Raw genomic sequence first — 19,498 nt, 5'->3', positions numbered from 1 at the left:
GGGATTGGGCCGGGCAGCGACCCCCCCGCGGGTGCGGCCGCGCCGGGCGGGGCTCTCGTGTTCAACCTGTGGCGCGGCGGAGCGGCCCCGCCCGCAGCGCCCCGGGGGTCCGCGGGGGCCGGGCCCCGCGGAACCGCCGCCCCGCTCCTGTGCCGCGGGAGGGCCGCGGGCCCATCACCCGCACCGGGCACCCCCTGCCCTCCGCGGAGCCGCCCCGCGCATCCCTCATTGGCTGCGTGACGGACACTCTCCACCAATGAGCGCTTTAGGCGGCTCCGCTTATTGGCTTAAAGCGCTGATGGGCACCGCGGGGAGCCTATGAGCGCGGTGGGCCGGGCCGCGCGCCCGGAAGCGTGCGGGCCGCGGCGGCGGGGTCGGCATGGCGGGCGGCGGGGATCCGCTCCGCGCCCTGCTCCGCGCCGCCAACGCGCTCCTGCAGCAGCGCCGGTACCGCGCCGCGCTCGCCGTGCTCAAGGGCTTCCGCAACGGGGCCGTGTGAGTGCGGCGGGGCGGGAGGATGCGCCGGGCACGGCTGGGGGGGGGGTGTCGCGGTTCCCTCAGCGCCGCCGTGTCTGCCACGGGGCCGGCGCTGTGGCAGTGGAGGTTCGGGAGAGGCGCTTCCCGCTCCCGTCCGCATGAGCGGGGGTTAAAATGGTTTCAGGGTCCCCTTCGGGCCCGGTTTAGCGGGGTGTGCTCTGTAGCTACGCAGCGTCTGGGGGCGGGAGAGCTGCTGCGCCTGGGCTGCTCAGAAGGGATGTAGCTGTTAGTGGAAGAGAAATAAGATGATTTTATAGCATCGGGGTTTGGTCAAAGAGAAATTGAACATGAACCGTGTGCTGGGCTGCACCCCCAGAGCGTGAGCAGCAGCTCAGGGAGGGGATCCTGCCTCTCTGCTGCGCTCTGGGGAGACCCCCCCTGCAGTCCTGATCCAGCTCTGGGGCAACAGCACAAGAGGGACGTGGAGCTGCTGGAGCGAGGCCAGAGGAGGCCCCGGAGCTGCTGCGAGGGCTGGAGCAGCTCTGCTCTGGAGCCAGGCTGAGAGAGCTGGGCTGGGGCAGCCTGGAGAAGAGAAGGCTCCCGAAGGGGAGACCTTAGAGCAGCTCCAGTGCCTAAAGGGGCTCCAGGAAACCTGGAGAGGGGCTTTGGACAAGGGATGTAGGGACAGGACAAGGCGAATGGCTTTAACCTGCCAGAGGGGAGATTGAGATGAGCTCTGAGGCAGAAGCTCTTCCCTGTGAGGGTGCTGAGGCGCTGGCACAGACTTTTCCCAGAGAAGCTGTGGCTGCCCCATCCCTGGCAGTGTTCAAGGCCAGGTTGGACACAGGGGCTTGGAGCAACCTGCTCTAGTGGAAGGTGTCCCTGCCCGTGGCAGGGGGTTGGAACTGGATGAGCTTTAAGGTCCTTTCCAACACAAATCATTCCATGATTCTGTAGTACAGAAATGCTGATATACCTATTCACTTTTGCAGTTATGGAGCAAAAGTTCGTGCCCCACATGCCCTGGTGATGACTTTCCTGTTCAAGAGTGGAAGGTATGACCCTAGTTCTGTGTTTCTGTGTTACTGCGTTACTGCTTAGAATGCTTTCATCCAAACAGTCAATTTTTCATCCTTCATAAGGGCTTAAACAGCAGAAAGGTACATAAGCCATGGTCGTAGCCCGTTGTTCTGACAGCTAAACAGGACAACTCATATGCACACCAAGTATACGTAGTCATGGGGTGAACCACTCATAGAATGGTTGATGAGAACCAGTGGGCAGAGGAGAAATTAGCAGATGCAAACAGCAGCTGTCTGCTGTCTGCTCAATAAGGGAAGCCAAAGTATAGCCGTGCATGTTTTGGCTTTCCCCACTTATGCCAAACGTTTGCACTTAGGCAGTAATCAAAGAAAAGGCTGCTTGACTAGTCATGGAATTGGGCAGAAGCACCGTCACAGTATAAGAGCTGTACTTTGATGAATTTCTATGTATTTTATGAATTTGATGTATTTCTAGTCATAGACTTAGACAGCAGCACAGCTGCAGTCTAAGTCAGCTCTGCTCTGCTGAATGAGCCAGAGATGAGGGGGTTTCTGCTCCCTCAGCAGATGTTCTGTCAGGCCCTGTCAGAGGGGCAGTGTCCAGGCTGGGTGGCTGCAATGGTCCTGCCTTTGTGCTCCCCTAATTGTCTGTTTCTTTCCTTCAGTTTAAGAGAGAAATTGGAGTCGATTGCTCAGGCTACGTACACTCATTCCCGGAACTTGGCCTATTTTGTGTTCACCTACAAGGGGCTGATGGCGTTGCAGTCCCGACTGCAGGGGAAAAAAATCCCCTTTCATTCTTTCTTTGCAGCCTGCATTGGGGGTTGGCTGGTGTTCGGTGACAACAACCCCATCAACAGCCAGGTAAATGTGGTGGTTCAAAGCTTCCTTGCCCAGAAGCCCCAACAGATGCATGATCATGTGGCAGGAAGTGGTTGCTGTAGCCTGGCATGTGTCTGGGGGCTCTTACAGTGTAGAGTTACTCTTTTACCACGTTCCTCTTCACACAAGTTCTTGTTTTGGCTGCTTTACGCTGCAGTTCTAGAGGTGGTTGTGTGCCTCTGTGAAAGCTGTGTGCAATGTGAGCACTAAAAGCCCAGCTTTACCCCTAAAGCTGCACTTTAAGCCTCTGAAGGCAGGCAGGCACACAGTCAGGAGCTGGTGGGTTAACAGAGTCACAGATTCATCAGTCAGTAACCCTCAGAGATGCAGCTTAATCAAGTGTTCTACTTATGCAATGCCCTGCAGGAGCATCAGTCAGGCTGGGGTTAGGATGTGTCCACACTTCTGAGCTTGTCCCTGGCTGGGAGGTGAGCAGGGCTGCTCTGTGACTGTTCTATCAGCAGCAGCATTAGGTAACAACTGAGCAAGGACAGAAGTTGTGCAACTGCAAAGATGTGTGAAGTGTAACTTGTCTGTGACTAAATGAGAGCACAGGCAGAGAAGCAGGACTTGGAGGACACAAACATCTCCTGTTAGAAAGATTGCTCGATATGTGAACCTACAACCTGTTTGCTTTTAAGTTGAGTAAACTCTTTCCTGGCCAGTGTAGCTGCTCAGGGTGGTTACCTCATGCTCTTTGGGTTTTCCCTCATGCAGATCGTCATGTACCTGCTGTCCCGGATCCTGTTCGGCCTGTCTCGCCTGGCGGTGGAAAAGGGCTACATCCCACAGCCAAAGCAGGATCCCTTTCCCCTTGTTGCTGCTCTGGTCTGGGGGACAGTTCTGTGGCTCTTCGAGTACCACCGGCACACGCTGCAGCCCTCCCTGCAGTCCTCCATGACCTACCTGTACGACGACAGCAACACGTGGCACGACATCTCTGACTTCCTCGTTTATAACAAAAGGACAGACAAGTAGGTGGGTGGTTGTAAAACACCTCGGAATGGGATGGCACCTTCTGGCAGCTAAGGGAAAAGGTTCTGCTGTTGCTCCTGACTGGTGATTTAGTTAAATTAACAGCTATCGAGTAGAGTTGCCTCTTGTGTCCTGGCCAAAGTGTTCTGATCAGTCTTCTCTTGGCTCTGTTTAGCGCAAGTAAATACCCCACAGAAACTTGTTGCAGTCTTTAAAAGAGGCCTTATTTTCCCCACAAGAATAGCTTTGGGGCTTTTTGAAGAGACTAAATATACTTACAAAATAACAGCCTGACAGTAAGGGGAAAGTATGTCTAACCATGAAAAAACATTGTGGGATCATCTTACTGCTCGCTGTGCTCCCCACAGTGGGATGGGAGCAGGGACCTGCTCACGTTTGAAAGGAAAAATGTCATTTCTTGATTTCTGGGGATGACTGGCAGTCTTGTTTAAGCTAATCCAAGGTCAATGTGTGCTCCTTAAGAGGGTTTCTCTGCAGTTTGCCCTCAGGGAGACATTCAGATGTTGGAGAAATAAAACTGTTCAGATTGTCTGGGACGAGCCTGGGAAACGGGGCTTGGAAAGATTATTTGCCTTTGGTTTCTTTCATGCACTTGGGCTGAATCTGTCCCTCTGCAAATGCACTAATTTATACCCTGTCACTGCTTGAAACTTATTTGTGAAGTTTCTAAGAGCTGCTGGAACTAAATACCAGGAACAGTTACACAACTCGGCTGCTCTGAGGCAGGTTGGGGCGCATTGCACACCTCAGATAGCACCCTGCTGCTCCGCGTCTGCGAGTGAGCAGCACTTGCAACAAGCACTTTTGTTTCGGTGGAAGATAAGCACATGGGTTTCTTGTAGGGCCAGAATCTGCCCTCCCCAGCAGTGGTATGTGTTAGGGGTAGTCAAACTTGAATGTAGTTTGTTGCTGAGCTGGGTTGAGTCCACGGATGAATTCTCCTTGTCAAAATACCCAGGAGTAGCACAGCACACGCTGGGCTTGAACAGGTCAACCAGATAGGTGGGAAAGGTCAAAAGCTACCCAAATGAACACACTAAAACAGTCAGTGCAGAGCATTGCTCTGCCATATAACACTAAAGCATTCACTTAACGATGTACATTAAAATAATTCCTGATGCACTGGGGTTTTGTGGTGGTATTTTAAGAGAGCATTAAGTTCCCTGTGCCAACCATTCCCTTTGGCTCAGCCAGGACTGTTTTGTTTGCTCTCTCTGCACCCATCTGCTTTTCCATCCTGACCTGGCCATGGCATTTCATCACCCACTGGTGCTGTTCATCTGTACCCTCCAGGCTGTAGCAATTGGTTGTGTTCAATGGTATGGCTGAAATGGTACCTTTAAGTTCAGGTGGCTTCTGAGGAGAAACTTTTCCATTTCCTCTGAAGTCATTTTTCCTTGTCCTAAGCTGTTTTATTACTGTTACACCTATTCTCAGTGCTGCTTTGCTCTCTGTTTTTCCACTCTCCTTGTCAGCAACAGGGAGAGTGAAATATTCCCCTTCCCATTGCCTGGTGCTGTGATGTTTGGGATTGAATTGCATCCCAAGTGGCTCGGCTGGAGTAGGAATAAAGTCTTCTGCCTCTTGAACTGAATCTAACCCTGAGTCCCACCTACATCCACTGTGAGATCTCACAGTGTAGAGATGGAAGCTGCTTGTTCTCATGTCATGCAAATCCATGGTGTGTTTGGCGCCCAAAAGACAAGACAGTGCTTTGCCATAACAACTGTCTGTGGCACCTTCAACTTTTAGCTTCACCTGCTTTTACACCCTGTGCTGAACACTTGAACACTGATCAGTATTTAAGCGAGACCCCAGGAAAGCTATAGAAAGCTATAGAAATTAGGAACTGGGTTTGTTTCATTCTAGTTGAATATTTTGCTTGGTGTAGATAAGCTTAAAGATTCAAGTACAGAAAAAATACTGAAACTGAAGGTCTGATTTCTTTATAGACATGGACTCATTGAATGGTTTGGGTTGGAAGGGACCTTAAAGCTCACCCAGTTCCAACCCCCTGCCACGGGCAGGGACGCCTTCCACTAGAGCAGGTTGCTCCAAGCCCCTGTGTCCAACCTGGCCTTGAACACTGCCAGGGATGGGGCAGCCACAGCTTCTCTGGGCACCCTGTGCCAGCGCCTCAGCACCCTCACAGGGAAGAGCTGCTTCCTTATATCCAACCTAACATCCTTTCTTTGCACCACTGCTGGGTGTCTGAAGCAGCACATCTCTCTCTTTAATATGTCAGAAGCCTCAATATTGTCCCAAATAAGGATGTCAGTGTTCTAATATTGCTGCTTCCTACAAGCTGTGGTGGGATTTCAGAGAACTCTTCCATGGTCTGACAGCTCTGGCTTGGGAATTTCTCCCTATGACTATTCAGGCTCCTAAATCCTTCAGCGTGTGTAATTACTGTAGCAGGAGATGGTGCAGGCTGGTTATGTGAGTGTGTGTCTGGAAGGAGAGTTTAACCTCTTTAATTCAGAGCTGCCATTCCTTCCTCTGAGAAAGCCTTGGGAGTCCCTTAGAGGCAAAATCATTTTCCTCTGCTAAGTAGTTCTATCACTACAACCATGTGGCTGCTTGGGAAGCACTTTTCTGGCCACAGGAAGGACAAGTGGCTTGTCCTGTCCTTTTTAGCCTGCTGTCTGGAGTGTATCTGTCCTCTCTAGAAGGTACAAACAAGCCCATAGCAAGTTTCCACCTGGCAGCAGTGACTGTCAGTTGTCCCTGTTCAAAACCCTCTTTTTCTTTTGGGGAGCCTATCCCCAGCCTCGCTCTCAAAGCAAATTGTGCTTGAGCCTCCAACCATCTGTACTTGTGCTCCAGGAAGCAGCTGCTGTCCCTGGAAGACAAACTGCAGCTCATCCCAGAGCAGGTCCGTGGAGCAGCAGCCATCAGCAGCGCCTTTGTGGACGGTTGGTTTTCCTGCTGTGTCGGGGCAGGACGTTAAGCTCCAAGTCACTTCATTCCCCAGGGAAGTAATTGGAACAGTTCTTTAATGGCATTAGTCTGCATTGCTGGTTCTGGGACCAGATAGCTGGGGATGAACCCCTTATGCTACCAAGGTGTTGGAACAATGCGGGTGTGTGGTAAGGAAGTGAACTAGAAGTAATTTGTCTGAGTCGGACTTTTCGGATACAGAAGTTCCACTCCCTGCCCTCCCCCAGCGCTTTGTGTGGGGCTTGGAGTCCCCTGGTTGTGTCCCTTTTTTAGCAGCGTTAAAACCAAAAGAAGAAAGAGACAGTTGGAAGCCACCTGCAAATCAGCCAAATGCTTCAGAGTCACAAAGTGCCATTTTCTGCCCCCAGCCCCGATGGGCTTTGAGTGTTCAGCTGAAATGGGTTCGTTTGTCTACACCAACTTTATTCTCCCTTGTTATCTCTTGACACCTGACTGTGCGCTGCTGAGAGCCTCGGCAGAGGAGCAGGGTGTCTCGATGCTTGTCTAAAATGAAGGTTACTGGATAAAACCGAAGTGTTCATTTTAAACCCATGCTTCTCCTTTGGATTTGAAGCCTCTCTTCGAGGCAGTTTTAAAGGTTAATGAATCGAACCGATCAAAAGTTCTCAGAGTGAATAGCAGAGTGACTGCCCTGAGCTATTAATCATTTATTTGCTGACGGAACAAAGCAGCTCAGGGTTATTTAGTGCGGCTGCATGCTGCCCCAGCATTCCCACTGTGCTTCCCTGCTCTTTGGAGGACAGCTTGTGTGCCAGGGCTGGCTGTCAGGACCCTTTCCGGGACAATTGCATTATTTAACAAAGGAGAAAATGAAATGGGGGGGAAGGGGGAGGTGTGACATTTGGTTTAGCTCAGGTTTGCTGGACTCTGTGTGATCCTTTCAGTGAAGGGGAAGGATATTTGAGAAGGCAAAACCTCTGCTTGTGCAATTAGTGCCACAGGGAAGCGCTCGCCGAGGTGTGAACCTGCGGTGGCAGGGTGGCTGTGGCTGGGTAATGCCCTGTTCAGAGCAGTCGGGGTGGAAAGGCTGCACAAGACTTTGACACCCATGATGCAAGCCCTTCTTGCCCTGGTAGAGTAGTTCGAGCTGTGCTTTAAACCCAGCTGGGTTGGGGCAGGAGTGTGGGGTGATCTCTGGCAGCTGAAGCAGGGTGAACCCAGGCACCCATGGGGACCCCGGTGGCTGCAGAGGGGTCCCCGGGGCCTGCTGAGCTCTGCAGCCTGCTGGGTGCTGTCACATTTGGCTGGTGGAGCTGCAGTGACCAGAAGATCCCCTCACACGGCAGGAGCTGCTGTGGCTCCAGCCCGTTTTCACTGTGTCAGCACAGACCCGACCTTTGGCTCCCGCCCCGGCCGGGGACTGTTTCCTATTTGTCAGCCCGTGTTTGTCATCCTGGATCATGCCAACCCGAGCAGGATGTGTCCCGTGTTCTGGTGCTGGTTTTGAAATGAGGAGATAAGGGAGGAGAGGAAATGAGGTGTAATGCTCCCCAGCCTAATGCCTGCAGCCACTGTTAATGCTTTAGGGGTGCTAATCTCGACTCTTCAACCTGTGTGTTCACACCCGATTGTTGGAGAAGGGAACTTCTTCTGTTTTGTCTGTCTCATTTCCTTATGAGACTGGTGCTGAGGAGGGGAAAACAGATGAAATGCTCTGTTACATAAGCACTATTCCCTCTGCTTTTGGTATATATTTTATGTCCATGATTGCCACGTAATCCAGGCCCTGATTTTCTGAAAGCATAGAATAAAACAAGGAACATAAACTCAGGTCACTTGTAATGACACTGAAGAGGATGCTTGTAGCAATGGTTCAGGTTTGGGGTTTAAAACATGCAGGAGAGGAATCAGTGGGTTGTTGGAGTAGCTCTGTCCATGCTGAATTGACTCCTTGTGCAGGCAGTGGAGAACAGCAACCCAAGACTTTCTGCCACGCTCATGTGCAGGTTATTTCTGTGTAATCACCTTAATACTGTGCTTTCTAGAATAAGCATAACAATAAAACCCTAATTTTTTGTCTTTTTTTGCTGTCATCATTATTAAGCTAAGATATATGAAGTGATGCTTGGTTAGCACATGCTACTAATCCTGTATATGGAGAAGTCCCCCACAAAGTGCGTTGTTGGCATCAGTTGTGCTCTCGTGTCAGCAGCGTGGAGGCAGCAGCCAGCGCTGCTCTGCCCACAGCACTGGCTCTGCCTGCTGCACCACTGCTAGCTGGGGAGGAGCCGAGCTGCAGGGACACACTGGGGGCTGTCATCCTCGCGGTTTGGGGTTCCTTTTCATCACAGACTGGTTTGGGTTTTGGAAGGGACCTTAAAGATCATCCAGTTCCAAGCCCCTGGCACAGGGGAAGAGCTGGGGGGATGTTGTGCTTCCCTTCGCATGGCGCAGTCCATGTGGGAGCTGCTGGAAGCGGGAGCGTGCTGCAGGTGACAAGGACAGTAAAGGTGCTTCTGGGTCACCCCCATGCTGAGGTTACCTGAGCACAGGGATGCAGAGTGTATCCTCCAGCTCCCCTCCTGCCCGCTCCCACTGCCAGTAGGTGATTTGGCGGCATAGGCACCAGCTCTGGCTCTATCTGCAGCCCTGGGCTGAAGCTTGTCCTTCAGCCCAGGGCCCAGCAGACACCACTTGGCCTGGGCCTGTCCTGACTGCAGGGCAGCCCAAACCCACCCGAACCCAGCGCCTGCTGCGGGGCAGATCCATGTGGGGTACCAAGCTACGAACAGCTTACTGATCCTCCCTGTGACCAAGCGGGGCCGCTGAGACAGGACCTTATCTCCGCGCAGCACTCGCCAGACAGCTCATGTCGGGAGCACGTCCCCTCAGCAGGGCTGGCGAGGCCAGGAGGAGGCTGCAGCTGTGCAGGAGCCGGGATTCAGCTGCCTTCCCTCATATGCATGCAAGGAAAGCCCCGGCCCTTGCCTCTCCCACCACCATTTGCCTTTCATTTGTCCTGGCGCCCGCCCTCGTTCAGCGCCAGCACCAGCAGCCCTGCTTGGAGGAGAGGAGAGGAGAGAGGGGGGCAGAGCTCCGCCTGCTCACTCTGAATAACCCCCCGCATGAAGCGGGCTGGGGGGGCCCGGCCTTTGTGAGCCCGCGGGAGCAGCTGGTGAAGCAGCTGCGTCCCAAAGCCCACAGCATCCCGGGAAGCGCCTGCCCGCGGCTCCCCGGGGACAGGGAGAGCACCGCGGCCATCCCGGGGCTGCCTGGCCCCCTTCCCACATGGAACAACATGAACTGTGCGCTGACACCTGGTCTAACTGTTGCTTGTGCTTCACAGCCATGATGGAATTGCAGGGCAAGGGCTCCGGGAGAGCGGCCCTGGGATATTAACAGGACCAAATGTTAATTAACTGTGTTAATTTGCTTTAAGCGTGGCAGCGTTTCTGTTTGCTCTTTGTGGATGAAGAAATGAGGCGCAGGGAGGTGAAGTGATTGGTCATGGACATGCAGCGTGTTACTGGTATATTTAAGGGATCCAGTGCCTAAAGGCGCTGACAGGAAACTTGGAGAGGGGCTTTGGACAAGGGCCTGTAGGGACAGGACAAGGGGAATGGCTTTAACCTGCCAGAGGGGAGACTGAGATGAGCTCTGAGGCAGAAGCTCTTCCCTGTGAGGGTGCTGAGGCGCTGGCACAGACTTTTCCCAGAGAAGCTGTGGCTGCCCCATCCCTGGCAGTGTTCAAGGCCAGGTTGGACACAGGGGCTTGGAGCAACCTGCTCTAGTGGAAGGTGTCCCTGCCCGTGGCAGGGGTTGGAGCTGGATGAGCTTTAAGGTCCCTTCCCAAGGACTCTCTGAAATCACAGCACTGCTCCGTGCCGGCTGCCCTGCAGGGGAATTGCAGCCACTGCCAAAGTATCCAGCATAAAATCCTTTAAAGCCTGAAACCTGTTTGGCCAGTGCAGGGGCACAGCGTGTCGGGATCTGCTCCGCTGCACAGGAGTGAACTCATCGCTTCAAATGCCTCCTGCATCCCACGCACTGGTGGGAAAAACACCCGTCTCCTGCATCCCGGCCAGGTTGGGATCGGCTGCTGGGGGGGGGGGCACCACGGGCCCACAGCCATGCCCAGTGCCGGCCAGGGCCCCCCCGGGATATGTAGGGCAGCTCATGGGGGGCACAGGGGGGTTTTGGGTGTCTGGCTGTGGGCTATATCTCTGTGCGCTGGGAAAGGCCTCCTCTTTAAATGCACGGTTTTTATGGATGTATGTTATTATCCCTTTACGTTTTGCCTCCTCATGCAGCAGGAGGGTTATCAGCATCCCGCACGCTGCCGGTGGGAGCTGCCCGTGCTGTGTCTCATGGTGGATGGATTATCATCTCCCTCAGGATGGTGGCTGCCATCCCTCTGCCCTGGCCTCACCCCAGCCTCATCATCCCACCACCAGAGATAGCTCCTGTCATGGTCAAGTGCGGATTCTGCCTCTAGCTCTACAAGGGGTTATCACCTAGTGCTGAAGAAGCTGAGATCCGCAGCTGTTGGGTGTCTGGAAGCCGAAAATGCTGTGAATCATCCCTAAAACAGAGCAGATTGGAGCATTCCCAATCTTTCTGTGCGAGCCAGACCGCTTGAGCAATCCCAAGTCCCAAACGCTCATCCAGTCTCAGGGTGGGTTTGGAAGAGGGGAGATGGGCCAGCACTGAACTCATCCCTTCATCCCAAAATACTTTAATACAGTATCGCCTCCATCCCAGTGCAAGATTCCCAACACCCCTCACAGAGCATCCCGCTCCGAGGCAGAGTCCATGGAGTGGGTGATGTGAACTTGGCTCATGGGTGTGTGCCAGTGCCTTCCTCCTCCTCCTCCTCGTCCTCCTCCAATGCCATACACGGGGTAGGAGCTGGGTGCTGGGATAGGGATGCTTTGGAACTGGAATTGCCTGGGGGGGACGGTGGGAAGCGGAGCGGGGGGGGAGGCATCTGCCGCCCTTCTCCCCTTTTCACCGCCCCACTGTCCCCGCTCCGCACCCCCGCGGCGCCGCTGATTGGCCGTCTGTCCTCCCTCAACCAATAAGCATGCGGCACCGCCCGTCATTGACCAATGAGACGGCTCCTCCGCTCCCCCTACCGCGGTTCCCGGCGTCGGTGGCAGCCAATGAGGCGGGTGGCGGGGAGGCTCGCGCCGCTTTCGCGGCAAAAAGGATTTGGCGCGCAAAGAAGGCGCGCCGGGGCCGGTTGTACCGAACAATACGGGCGGTGGGAGCGGTTCTCGCTGCCCGGTCATGGGCCGTGACCCTGCAAACGCCTTCCCCGCCCCGCCGCCCGTCGCCCCGGTGGCCATGTGAGCCATGGCGGCGGCGGGCGGCGGCGCGGCGGGGCTGGCGGCGCTGCTGGGCAGCTCCTCCCCGCACCTCCTCATCGTCTCCGCCGCCGCTGACGAGCCCGCGGGCGGCGGAGGAGGAGGAGGACACCCCGATACCGACCAGGTCTTGCTCTTCGCCACACCGCAACCCGCCCGGCCCGGAGCTGCGCCGCGCCGGCCCGCGCTGGGCCGCCCGCCGGTAACCACCGGGGCTGGGGTCGGGATGGGGAGGGGGCTGCGGAGACCGGGACTCCTGTGCTGGGGACGGCGGGGCTGTGCTGGCTACTGGGCCGTGCTATGCACCGGGCCGTGCGATACTGGGCCGCGTTGGGCCGGGCTGTGCCGTGCCACGCCGGGTTGTGCGGCTCCCTGCTCCGCACCGTGCTGTGCCGTGCTGTACCCTGCTAGGCCGTGCCGTGCCCTGTGCCGTGCCCTATGCCTTGCCCTGTGCCTTGCCCTATGCCTTGCCCTGTGCCTTGCCCTATGCCGTGCCCTATGCCTTGCCCTATGCCGTGCCCTATGCCGTGCCCTATGCCTTGCCCTGTGCCTTGCCCTATACCTTGCCCTGTGCCGTGCCCTGTGCCGTGCCCTATACCTTGCCCTGTGCCGTGCCCTATGCCTTGCCCTGTGCCTTGCCCTATGCCGTGCCCTATGCCTTGCCCTATGCCTTGCCCTATGCCTTGCCCTGTGCCGTGCCCTATGCCGTGCCCTATACCGTGCCCTATGCCTTGCCCTATGCCGTGCCCTGTGCCGTGCCCTGTGCCGTGCCACGCAGCGCACCTGCCGAGCGCGGCCGCTCCGGAAGCCGCGCTGCCGGTCGGGACTCTGCCCCCGCCTGCTTTGGGGCGCTCCCCGCAGCGCGCCGGAGCCCCGGCCCCGCTCTGTGTGTGTGTGGCAGCGGTGGAGCCGGTCCCGTGAGCCTGCTCCTGCCGGTAGCGGGGCTCGGTGCCCCCGGGGAGGGGTCCCTGGGGGGTGGTGGCTGCCCCCCCGATGAGCCCCATCGCTTGCAGGTGAAGAGGAAGCTGAACTTGGAGACGGATCACCAGTACATAGCGGAGAGCCTGTCGGTGGGCCGGGGCAAGCCCAGGAACCCCGTCAGAGGTACCGGCTCTGCTCCTCCTGACCCCCCCAGCCTGCCCGGAGCAGGGGGGCTGCACCTCCAGGCTTGTCCCTGGCAGCTTCCCCCCATCCCTTCATGTTGTTTGAAGAGGCTGCTCCGTGGCTGTGCCCTGGGCTGGTGGCATGTCCTGCCCATTGGTTGAGCTCCGTCCCTCCCTGCGGGATGGAGCTGTAGGCACCAACACGGTGTCAGAGCAGCGTCCCAGGTGGACCCTCCATCATCTCCCCCCTCCCCGAGCGCTGGTACCTTGGTGTCACAGCAGAGCTTGTGGTCACAACTGAGCAAGGCTGTCAAAGCCTGTGCCGGGTCCTGCAGTACCCTTCCTGCGCAGGATGTGGGGAGCTCAACCCCATTGCCCAGAGAAAGCAGATGGGTTTCAGGGTGTTGGTCTTGGTCCATGGGCCACCTGTGAGCGTGGGGGGTGTTTTGGGTTTCCCTTGTGGCTAAATCACACTTGTCCTCGGCGGCTGGCAGGGGCAAAGTCTCCCGGGGAGAAGTCCCGCTACGAAACCTCTCTGAACCTCACCACCAAGCGCTTCCTGGAGCTGCTGAGCCAGTCCCCTGACGGCGTGGTGGACCTCAACTGGGCGGCTGAGGTCCTGAAGGTGCAGAAGAGGCGCATCTACGACATCACCAACGTCCTGGAGGGCATCCAGCTTATCACCAAGAAGTCCAAGAACAACATCCAGTGGCTGTATGTTCCTGGGCAGGGCTTATGGGGCTGGGCCTGGTTGTCCCCTGGGATGTGGGAGCTGCCTGGGCCAGGCTTGGGGTTGGGGAGGGTCTTGCTTGGGGTTCAAGTGGTGGCTGGGGAGCCACTTCATGTGGTCTGGGTGAGGGCTGTGCTCCATTGCAGCATCAGTGCTCTTGTGTTGGCTGTCAGTCCCCTCCCTGTGCCAGTCTGCAGAGTGGAGGCTGTGTCCAGGCTCCGGGAAGGGACCCCAGGGCTGTGCCCTACAGGGAATCCCCTGCGAGGCTGATTCCCCGGCTGTGGGGTGGGCTCTGCCATGGTGTGGGGGGCAGAGGGAGCTGCGGGTTTGGGTGCTGACGCCCGTGGTGCTCCGCAGGGGCAGCCAGGCCGCGGTGGGCGCCCCGGGCCGGCACCGGCGGCTGGAGCAGGAGCTGCGGGAGCTGCAGGCGGCGGAGCGGCAGCTGGACGAGCTCATCCAGACGTGCTCAGCACAGCTGCGCCTGCTCACCGAGGACCCCGCCAACCAGCAATATCCTTTGTGTGGGCTGCCGTGGGGCTGGGGGGGGGACACGGGGGGCTCAGCTGGGTGACAGGGTGGTTCACAGCACCCCGTCTGTGCTCCTTGACCCACCACACCGCAGCCTATGTGACCTGCCAGGACCTCCGCAGCATTGTGGACCCCGCGGAGCAAATGGTGATGGTTATCAAAGCCCCTGCAGAGACCCAGCTGCAGGTCTCGGACCCAGCGGAGGTGAGCTGGGGCCACCCTGTGTCTGCTCGCCCAGGCTCCCCAGGCACCCTTGTGCCTCCTGGTCTCATTCCTCCCCTTTCCTCAGGCTTTCCAGGTCTCCTTGCGAAGCACTCAGGGCCCCATCGACGTCTTCCTCTGCCCCGAGGACAGCTCAGGTGTCTGCAGCCCTGTCAAGAGCCCCTTCAAAGCCCCTGCAGAGGAGCCGTCTCCCAGCCACCCGCAGCCCAGAGCCTCCCCGCTCCTGCATCCCGCCCAGGACATGAACCTGCCGCTGCTGCCCGGAGAGCAAGGTGGGTGCCCGGGGCTGGGGGCAGGAGGAGCTGGGGACGGGGATGCGGGTGGCTCTGACTGTGGCCTCTGTGTTTGCAGCTATGAGTCCCTCTGCCGTCAGCACAAGCTGGGGTGATGCTCGGCCACCCGAGCAAGGCAGGGAGGTGGGAAGGCAGGTTCTGCATAGCCAAAAATGCCTCTTTTGGGGGGGTTTTTGTGTGTTCTCATGGGATTGACGGCTGCTTCCCCCCCCCTGCAGAAACACTGCTGCCGGGGAGCAGCAAGGGCCCGGCGGAGGAGCCGAGCCTCTCGCCGCTGGCCTCCATGGACGCGCTGCTGGAGCAGAGCAGGGAGGACTTCCCCGAGTTCCTGGCGGACGAGTTCATGAACCAGGCGCAGGACTATCACTTCGGGCTGGAGGAGGGCGAGGGCATCAGCGAGCTCTTCGACTGTGACTTTGGGGACTTCACACCCTTGGACTTCTGAGGGGAGCTGCAGGGTGTGGGGGGGTCACCCTGAGCTCCTGCCCCCCCCCCCAGCACCTCTCCCCATCCCTTTTGCAATACTTTCTTCTTAGCCCTCCAGCCCCCCCCCCCGCCCGGTGGGGGCCGGCAGCATCCGCGGCTCCTGCCCTGCAAGGGGGATGCCAGGGTGGGGGTCCCATCTCAGAGGACCCCCCCACAAGGGTTCTGATGATGGGGTGCCCCCTCCGGTGCCCGTTATCGAGCTTTAAGCAGTCCTGTGTATAGATTTGATTAATTTATTATTGTCCCCTGGGGACAGCATTTAATTTCCCAAGGGGGTGGGGGGGTCCTGCAGCAGAGTGGGGGTGCCGAGAAGTGTCGTTGTGTTGGGAAGGGGGTGGTGGAGAGGTGGGGGTGCTGGGTTGGGGCTGTGTCCCCCCTGCACAAGGGGGGGCTCCCACAGCCCAGCTGAGCGTGGGGTATTTATTTATTATTTATGGCATGTGGGAGCTCTCCCGGGACACGGGGGGGGACAGGAGGGAGCAAGGGGATGGTGCTGGGGGGGTGACATGGAGGGTCCCACCAGGGCTTTGCCTGCACGTCCTGGCTTTGCTTGCAGCCAGATTGGGGCTGCTGGTGAGGCCATTGTGGTGGCTACAGGAGGCGGGGACAGGGCTGGATGGGGCTGGTGGCCCCAGGACCGTGTGTGTGTCCCCTTGGAGGGGCACACAGCGGTGTCCCAGGGGGTGCATGTCTGCAGGTGGGGACCCAACGCTGGCTCCAGGCTTTTCCTCCCCTCGCACGCAGCCGTGCAGCCGCTGGGCTCTGTCTCCCTATCTGCTGCCCGCTGGGGCTGGGAGAGGTGGGGGGAGGAAAGGGGGGTCCTGGGCCCCCCCCCCGGGGCCGGGCTGGAGACGCACTTTCACTTTTACTGCCTTTTAACAAGCTTGTGTTCCTCTGAGCTTCCTGTTTAATAAAGGTTTCTACTGACTCTGGCCTCGGTGTGGGGCTGTGCTCAGGGGGCACGGGGGGGGTGGGACCCCAGCCCGAGAACCCAGCGGGGTTGGGGTTATCTTGGGGGTTGGTTTCTGTTCTGAACCGGAAAGGTGTGAGCATGGGTGTCCCTGCCTGGGCTCGCAGGTGCTGCTTTGGGCATTGCGGTGCTTTACCCCCTCCCCTGCAATTCCACATGCTCCCATGTGGGGATGAGAGCTGGGGCTGATCCTGCCCCACTCTGCTCCCCCGCAGAGGCTGTGTCACAGGGGGACAGGGCTCTGGCCCCACACAGGGATCACTTTCTCCTGCCTGGTCCCTCCCTGCCTTCCCCTGCTCTGGGGACAGCGTTTGCACAGGGTGCCCCTGCCCACAGCGCAGGAGGAGGACAGCGGCGTGGGGCCGGGCTGAAACCAGCCCATGGACGCTGCCGCACCAGTGACTTCCCAGCCGCCCTGGTTGCCCCAGCACCTCTTGTTCCTGCCTGAAGGCCCAAGTTCACGGCTCAAGGTTCAAGGTCCCCATGTCCCTGCTCACTGGGGTCAAGCTGGCTCTAAGCCCAGTGCCAGGCGGGGACGTGCCACTTCCTTCCCCTGTTTGGGCACTTGCTCCCTCCTCCTTTAAACAGCCTGAGAAATGTTTAAGCCCAGACCATGCTGTAAGCTCATCCTGCTCCCAGCCCTGTTCCCTGCAGCCCCTTGGGACTGTGCCATGCCATGCCATGCCATGCTGTCCCCAAGCCCAGCAGCCAGGCGGGCAATGGCACACACAGGCTGTCCCCTGTGCTTGAGTAGGGTGAGCCGCTGCGGTGTTGTCACAGTGTCACCCCATCACAATTCAACTGCAAGGCTCTCCTGCTGCTCTGGTCCATGGGGGTCCTGCCCCACAGAGCCACGGCAGGAGGATGGGGGGACCAGGGTGGGTGGCATCAGTCCCCTGCGTGCTGCACCCTCGGGTTGATGTTTGTCACCTGAGGTGATTGAGGGGCTGAAGCTTTTATGGGGTTCCCAGCGCAGCCATATGCCAACACATCCTCATCCCTGCGCTCAGCAAGATCCAGGTCTCCTGCCTCCGTTCTAGTTTCATTTTGGTGGGGGGTGATGGAGATCTGCAATGCTGCCCCAAGGGGTGGCACCCCATGGGGGGAAGTGGCCACTGGCTTTCACAGCGGGCACGGGGAGAGGCCTCACACCAACCCCCTGAGCTCTGCTCCCCTGTTCCCATGAGCGAGCTAACCCCCACAGCAGCACGGCTTTTCCCCTCAGCAAAGGTGAACCTCTGATGGCATTCCCCATCCTGTTCCCCTGATAGGGAACCTCCGGGATGATGAGCCCTTGTGACTCCCAGTCCCCATGAAAGCAGCCTCTCTGCTGGGGACAGAACCATGTCACCCATCTCTGGGGGATGCATCGGCAGCTCCCCATGAGCCAGAGCTCCACAAAAATAACCCCTGTGCCTCCCAGGGTGGTTCACGATGTGAATCCTGCTGTGCCGAATTGCTGGAGAAAGAGCTGATGATGGCTTGTGTTGGGGGTCTTGTTTCCAAAGGGCACATGGCGGGTTGGGAAGTGCTGTCTGGTTTTATGGCCCATCTGCACCATGGTTATAGACATGGTTTAGGCATCCTGCGTGCCCCATGGTCCTCAGCTCCCGTTTGCTCCCATCTCCCATTCCCTGGCAGTAACCCTGCAGGGACCGTGCCTGTCCAGCTCTGGGGTACAGACGTGGTGCTGAGCCCAGGCACTTGTGGGGTCTCCTGTCCCCGTGCTGCGAGGTTTGGACTCAGAGGAGTCAGGAGAGCCCAGCAGTGGGGTGAGCTCTGGGGCAGGCTGGGGGGCACCATTAGGTGCTGGCACAGCACAAAGCGCCCACCAGGCCACTGAGGATGCTTTCCTAGTGATCAATGAACAGGAGGAGTCTACAGAGGTAAGGTGCCAGGGGACGTGCTGGGAGGGGACTTGCAAAGGCTCAGAGTCTCCAGGTCCTGCCTGGCAGTGACTCGGAGCCTGCAGGTTCTCCATCCCTCTTCCTTTTAGGAGTCTCACTTCAACCAGGAACTCTTTAGTTACTGCATATTACGGGTGCCCTGCCAGGATGCACTGATAGCATGGAAAAAACCCTTTTGCTTTTGATTTTGCTTGTAGGGGAATCAGCCTAAACAGTGTCTGCACATGAAGGCACAGCTGGGGTCTGTGGCCTGGACCCTACTGGAGGGGAGATTGAGATGAGCTCTGAGGCAGAAGCTCTTCCCTGTGAGGGTGCTGAGGCGCTGGCACAGACTTTTCCCAGAGAAGCTGTGGCTGCCCCATCCCTGGCAGTGTTCAAGGCCAGGTTGGACACAGGGGCTTGGAGCAACCTGCTCTAGTGGAAGGTGTCCCTGCCCGGGGCAGGGGGCTGGAGCTGGATGAGCTTTAAGGTCCCTTCCAACCCAAATCACGCTGGGATTCATATCATTCTGTGATTGATAAGGTGCTGGTAAGTGGCTGCTTCATTTAACTCCTGCCCTATCCCCTACCTGGGAAGCAGAGCCTAGCCCTGGCGTCCTCCCCACAGCCAAGGCCAAGTCCCCCTTTGCTGCCGGTGGCTTTGGGGCACACTTTGGGAGCACCCATGGCAGGAGCTGGGGGCCCCCACTGCCTCCTGCCACCAGCAGCAGTTTTACCCTGGACTTCACCTTCGTTTCCAGCTGCTCCTTCCCCACGCCTGAAAGTCACGTTGACCCTGCGGCGTCCCAACTCGGACTGAGCACGGATTTTAGCAAGTGGTGTGAAAAGGCCCAGAAAGGGCTTTGCTTTGACCCATGGCAGAGCCCCCCCACCACCCCAACCCCTTCCCATGCTCCCTGGCAAGGTGATCCTCTGTCCCCACTGCCACCAGGGCATTTATCCCCTGCCCGTTTCTCTAGCACCTGCCCCCATTTTAGTTCGGTTTGATGGGATGTGATGATGGCCATGCTCAACAGCTCCAGCCCTTGCGCCTCTCTCTGCCTCCCCAAGGGCAGGGGACAGCACTGAGCCTTGTGCATGCACGTGCTCCCCGGAGTCCTCGGATACCCCCGCCACGTCCCAGGTGCACTTTTTCCGCCTCTTTTCCCTTGCACCCACCCGGAGCAGCCGGGAGATGGTAAAAATAACTGTGATGCATCACTGCAACTGCTCCGGGCTCAGCTTGCATCCGGTTGTCCCCGGGGGAGGAGGAGACCGAGGGAGCTCCACGTGCCGTGACTCGCTCACATTGGACTGGGGAAACATCTTGGGCTTCAGACCTGGGTTCAGTGAAGCTGAGCTCACTGTGTGAAGGGAGGGGTGGTGCAGATGGAGGCAAGGCTGGCTGGGGTTGTGCATCCAAACAAAACTGGTGCGTGCTCCTTTCTGTAAGTAAAATCCCAGGATACACAGAGAGGGATGGGAAGAAGCCCACCACCACAAGAAGTCACTGCACAACATGTACACAGGGAGTGGTGGGAACTTCTGCCCAGGCACGGCTTTATCTAGTTTATTTTTCCAAGTATCTGTTTCTGGTTTGTGAAAGCAAAGTTGAG

At 57.7% G+C, this 19,498-nt stretch overlaps 2 protein-coding genes across 2 annotated transcripts; both read left to right on the top strand.

The window, feature by feature from the left end:
- The first annotated feature begins 345 nt into the window (after positions 1–345).
- PXMP4 (peroxisomal membrane protein 4) lies at positions 346–8,383 on the top strand. Its single transcript, XM_030503510.1, has 5 exons — positions 346–495; positions 1,470–1,532; positions 2,186–2,384; positions 3,120–3,380; positions 4,874–8,383. Exons 1-4 carry the CDS (start codon positions 380–382, stop codon positions 3,378–3,380), a joined length of 639 nt encoding a protein of 212 aa, XP_030359370.1. The 5' UTR covers positions 346–379; the 3' UTR covers positions 4,874–8,383.
- A 2,966-nt stretch (positions 8,384–11,349) lies between these two features.
- On the top strand, positions 11,350–15,340 carry E2F1 (E2F transcription factor 1). The gene is made up of 7 exons (XM_030503508.2): positions 11,350–11,867; positions 12,679–12,769; positions 13,263–13,482; positions 13,856–14,008; positions 14,116–14,230; positions 14,316–14,520; positions 14,760–15,340. The coding sequence occupies exons 1-7, from the start codon at positions 11,655–11,657 to the stop codon at positions 14,984–14,986; spliced, it is 1,224 nt and encodes a 407-aa protein (XP_030359368.1). The 5' UTR covers positions 11,350–11,654; the 3' UTR covers positions 14,987–15,340.
- The last annotated feature ends 4,158 nt before the right edge of the window (positions 15,341–19,498 follow it).

This window comes from Strigops habroptila, chromosome 13 (assembly GCF_004027225.2).
Source record: "Strigops habroptila isolate Jane chromosome 13, bStrHab1.2.pri, whole genome shotgun sequence".
NCBI classification, from domain to species: Eukaryota; Metazoa; Chordata; class Aves; order Psittaciformes; family Psittacidae; genus Strigops; species Strigops habroptila.
The sequence above is the reverse complement of the archived record's forward strand: the minus strand, read 5'-3'. Positions and strand labels throughout refer to the sequence as shown.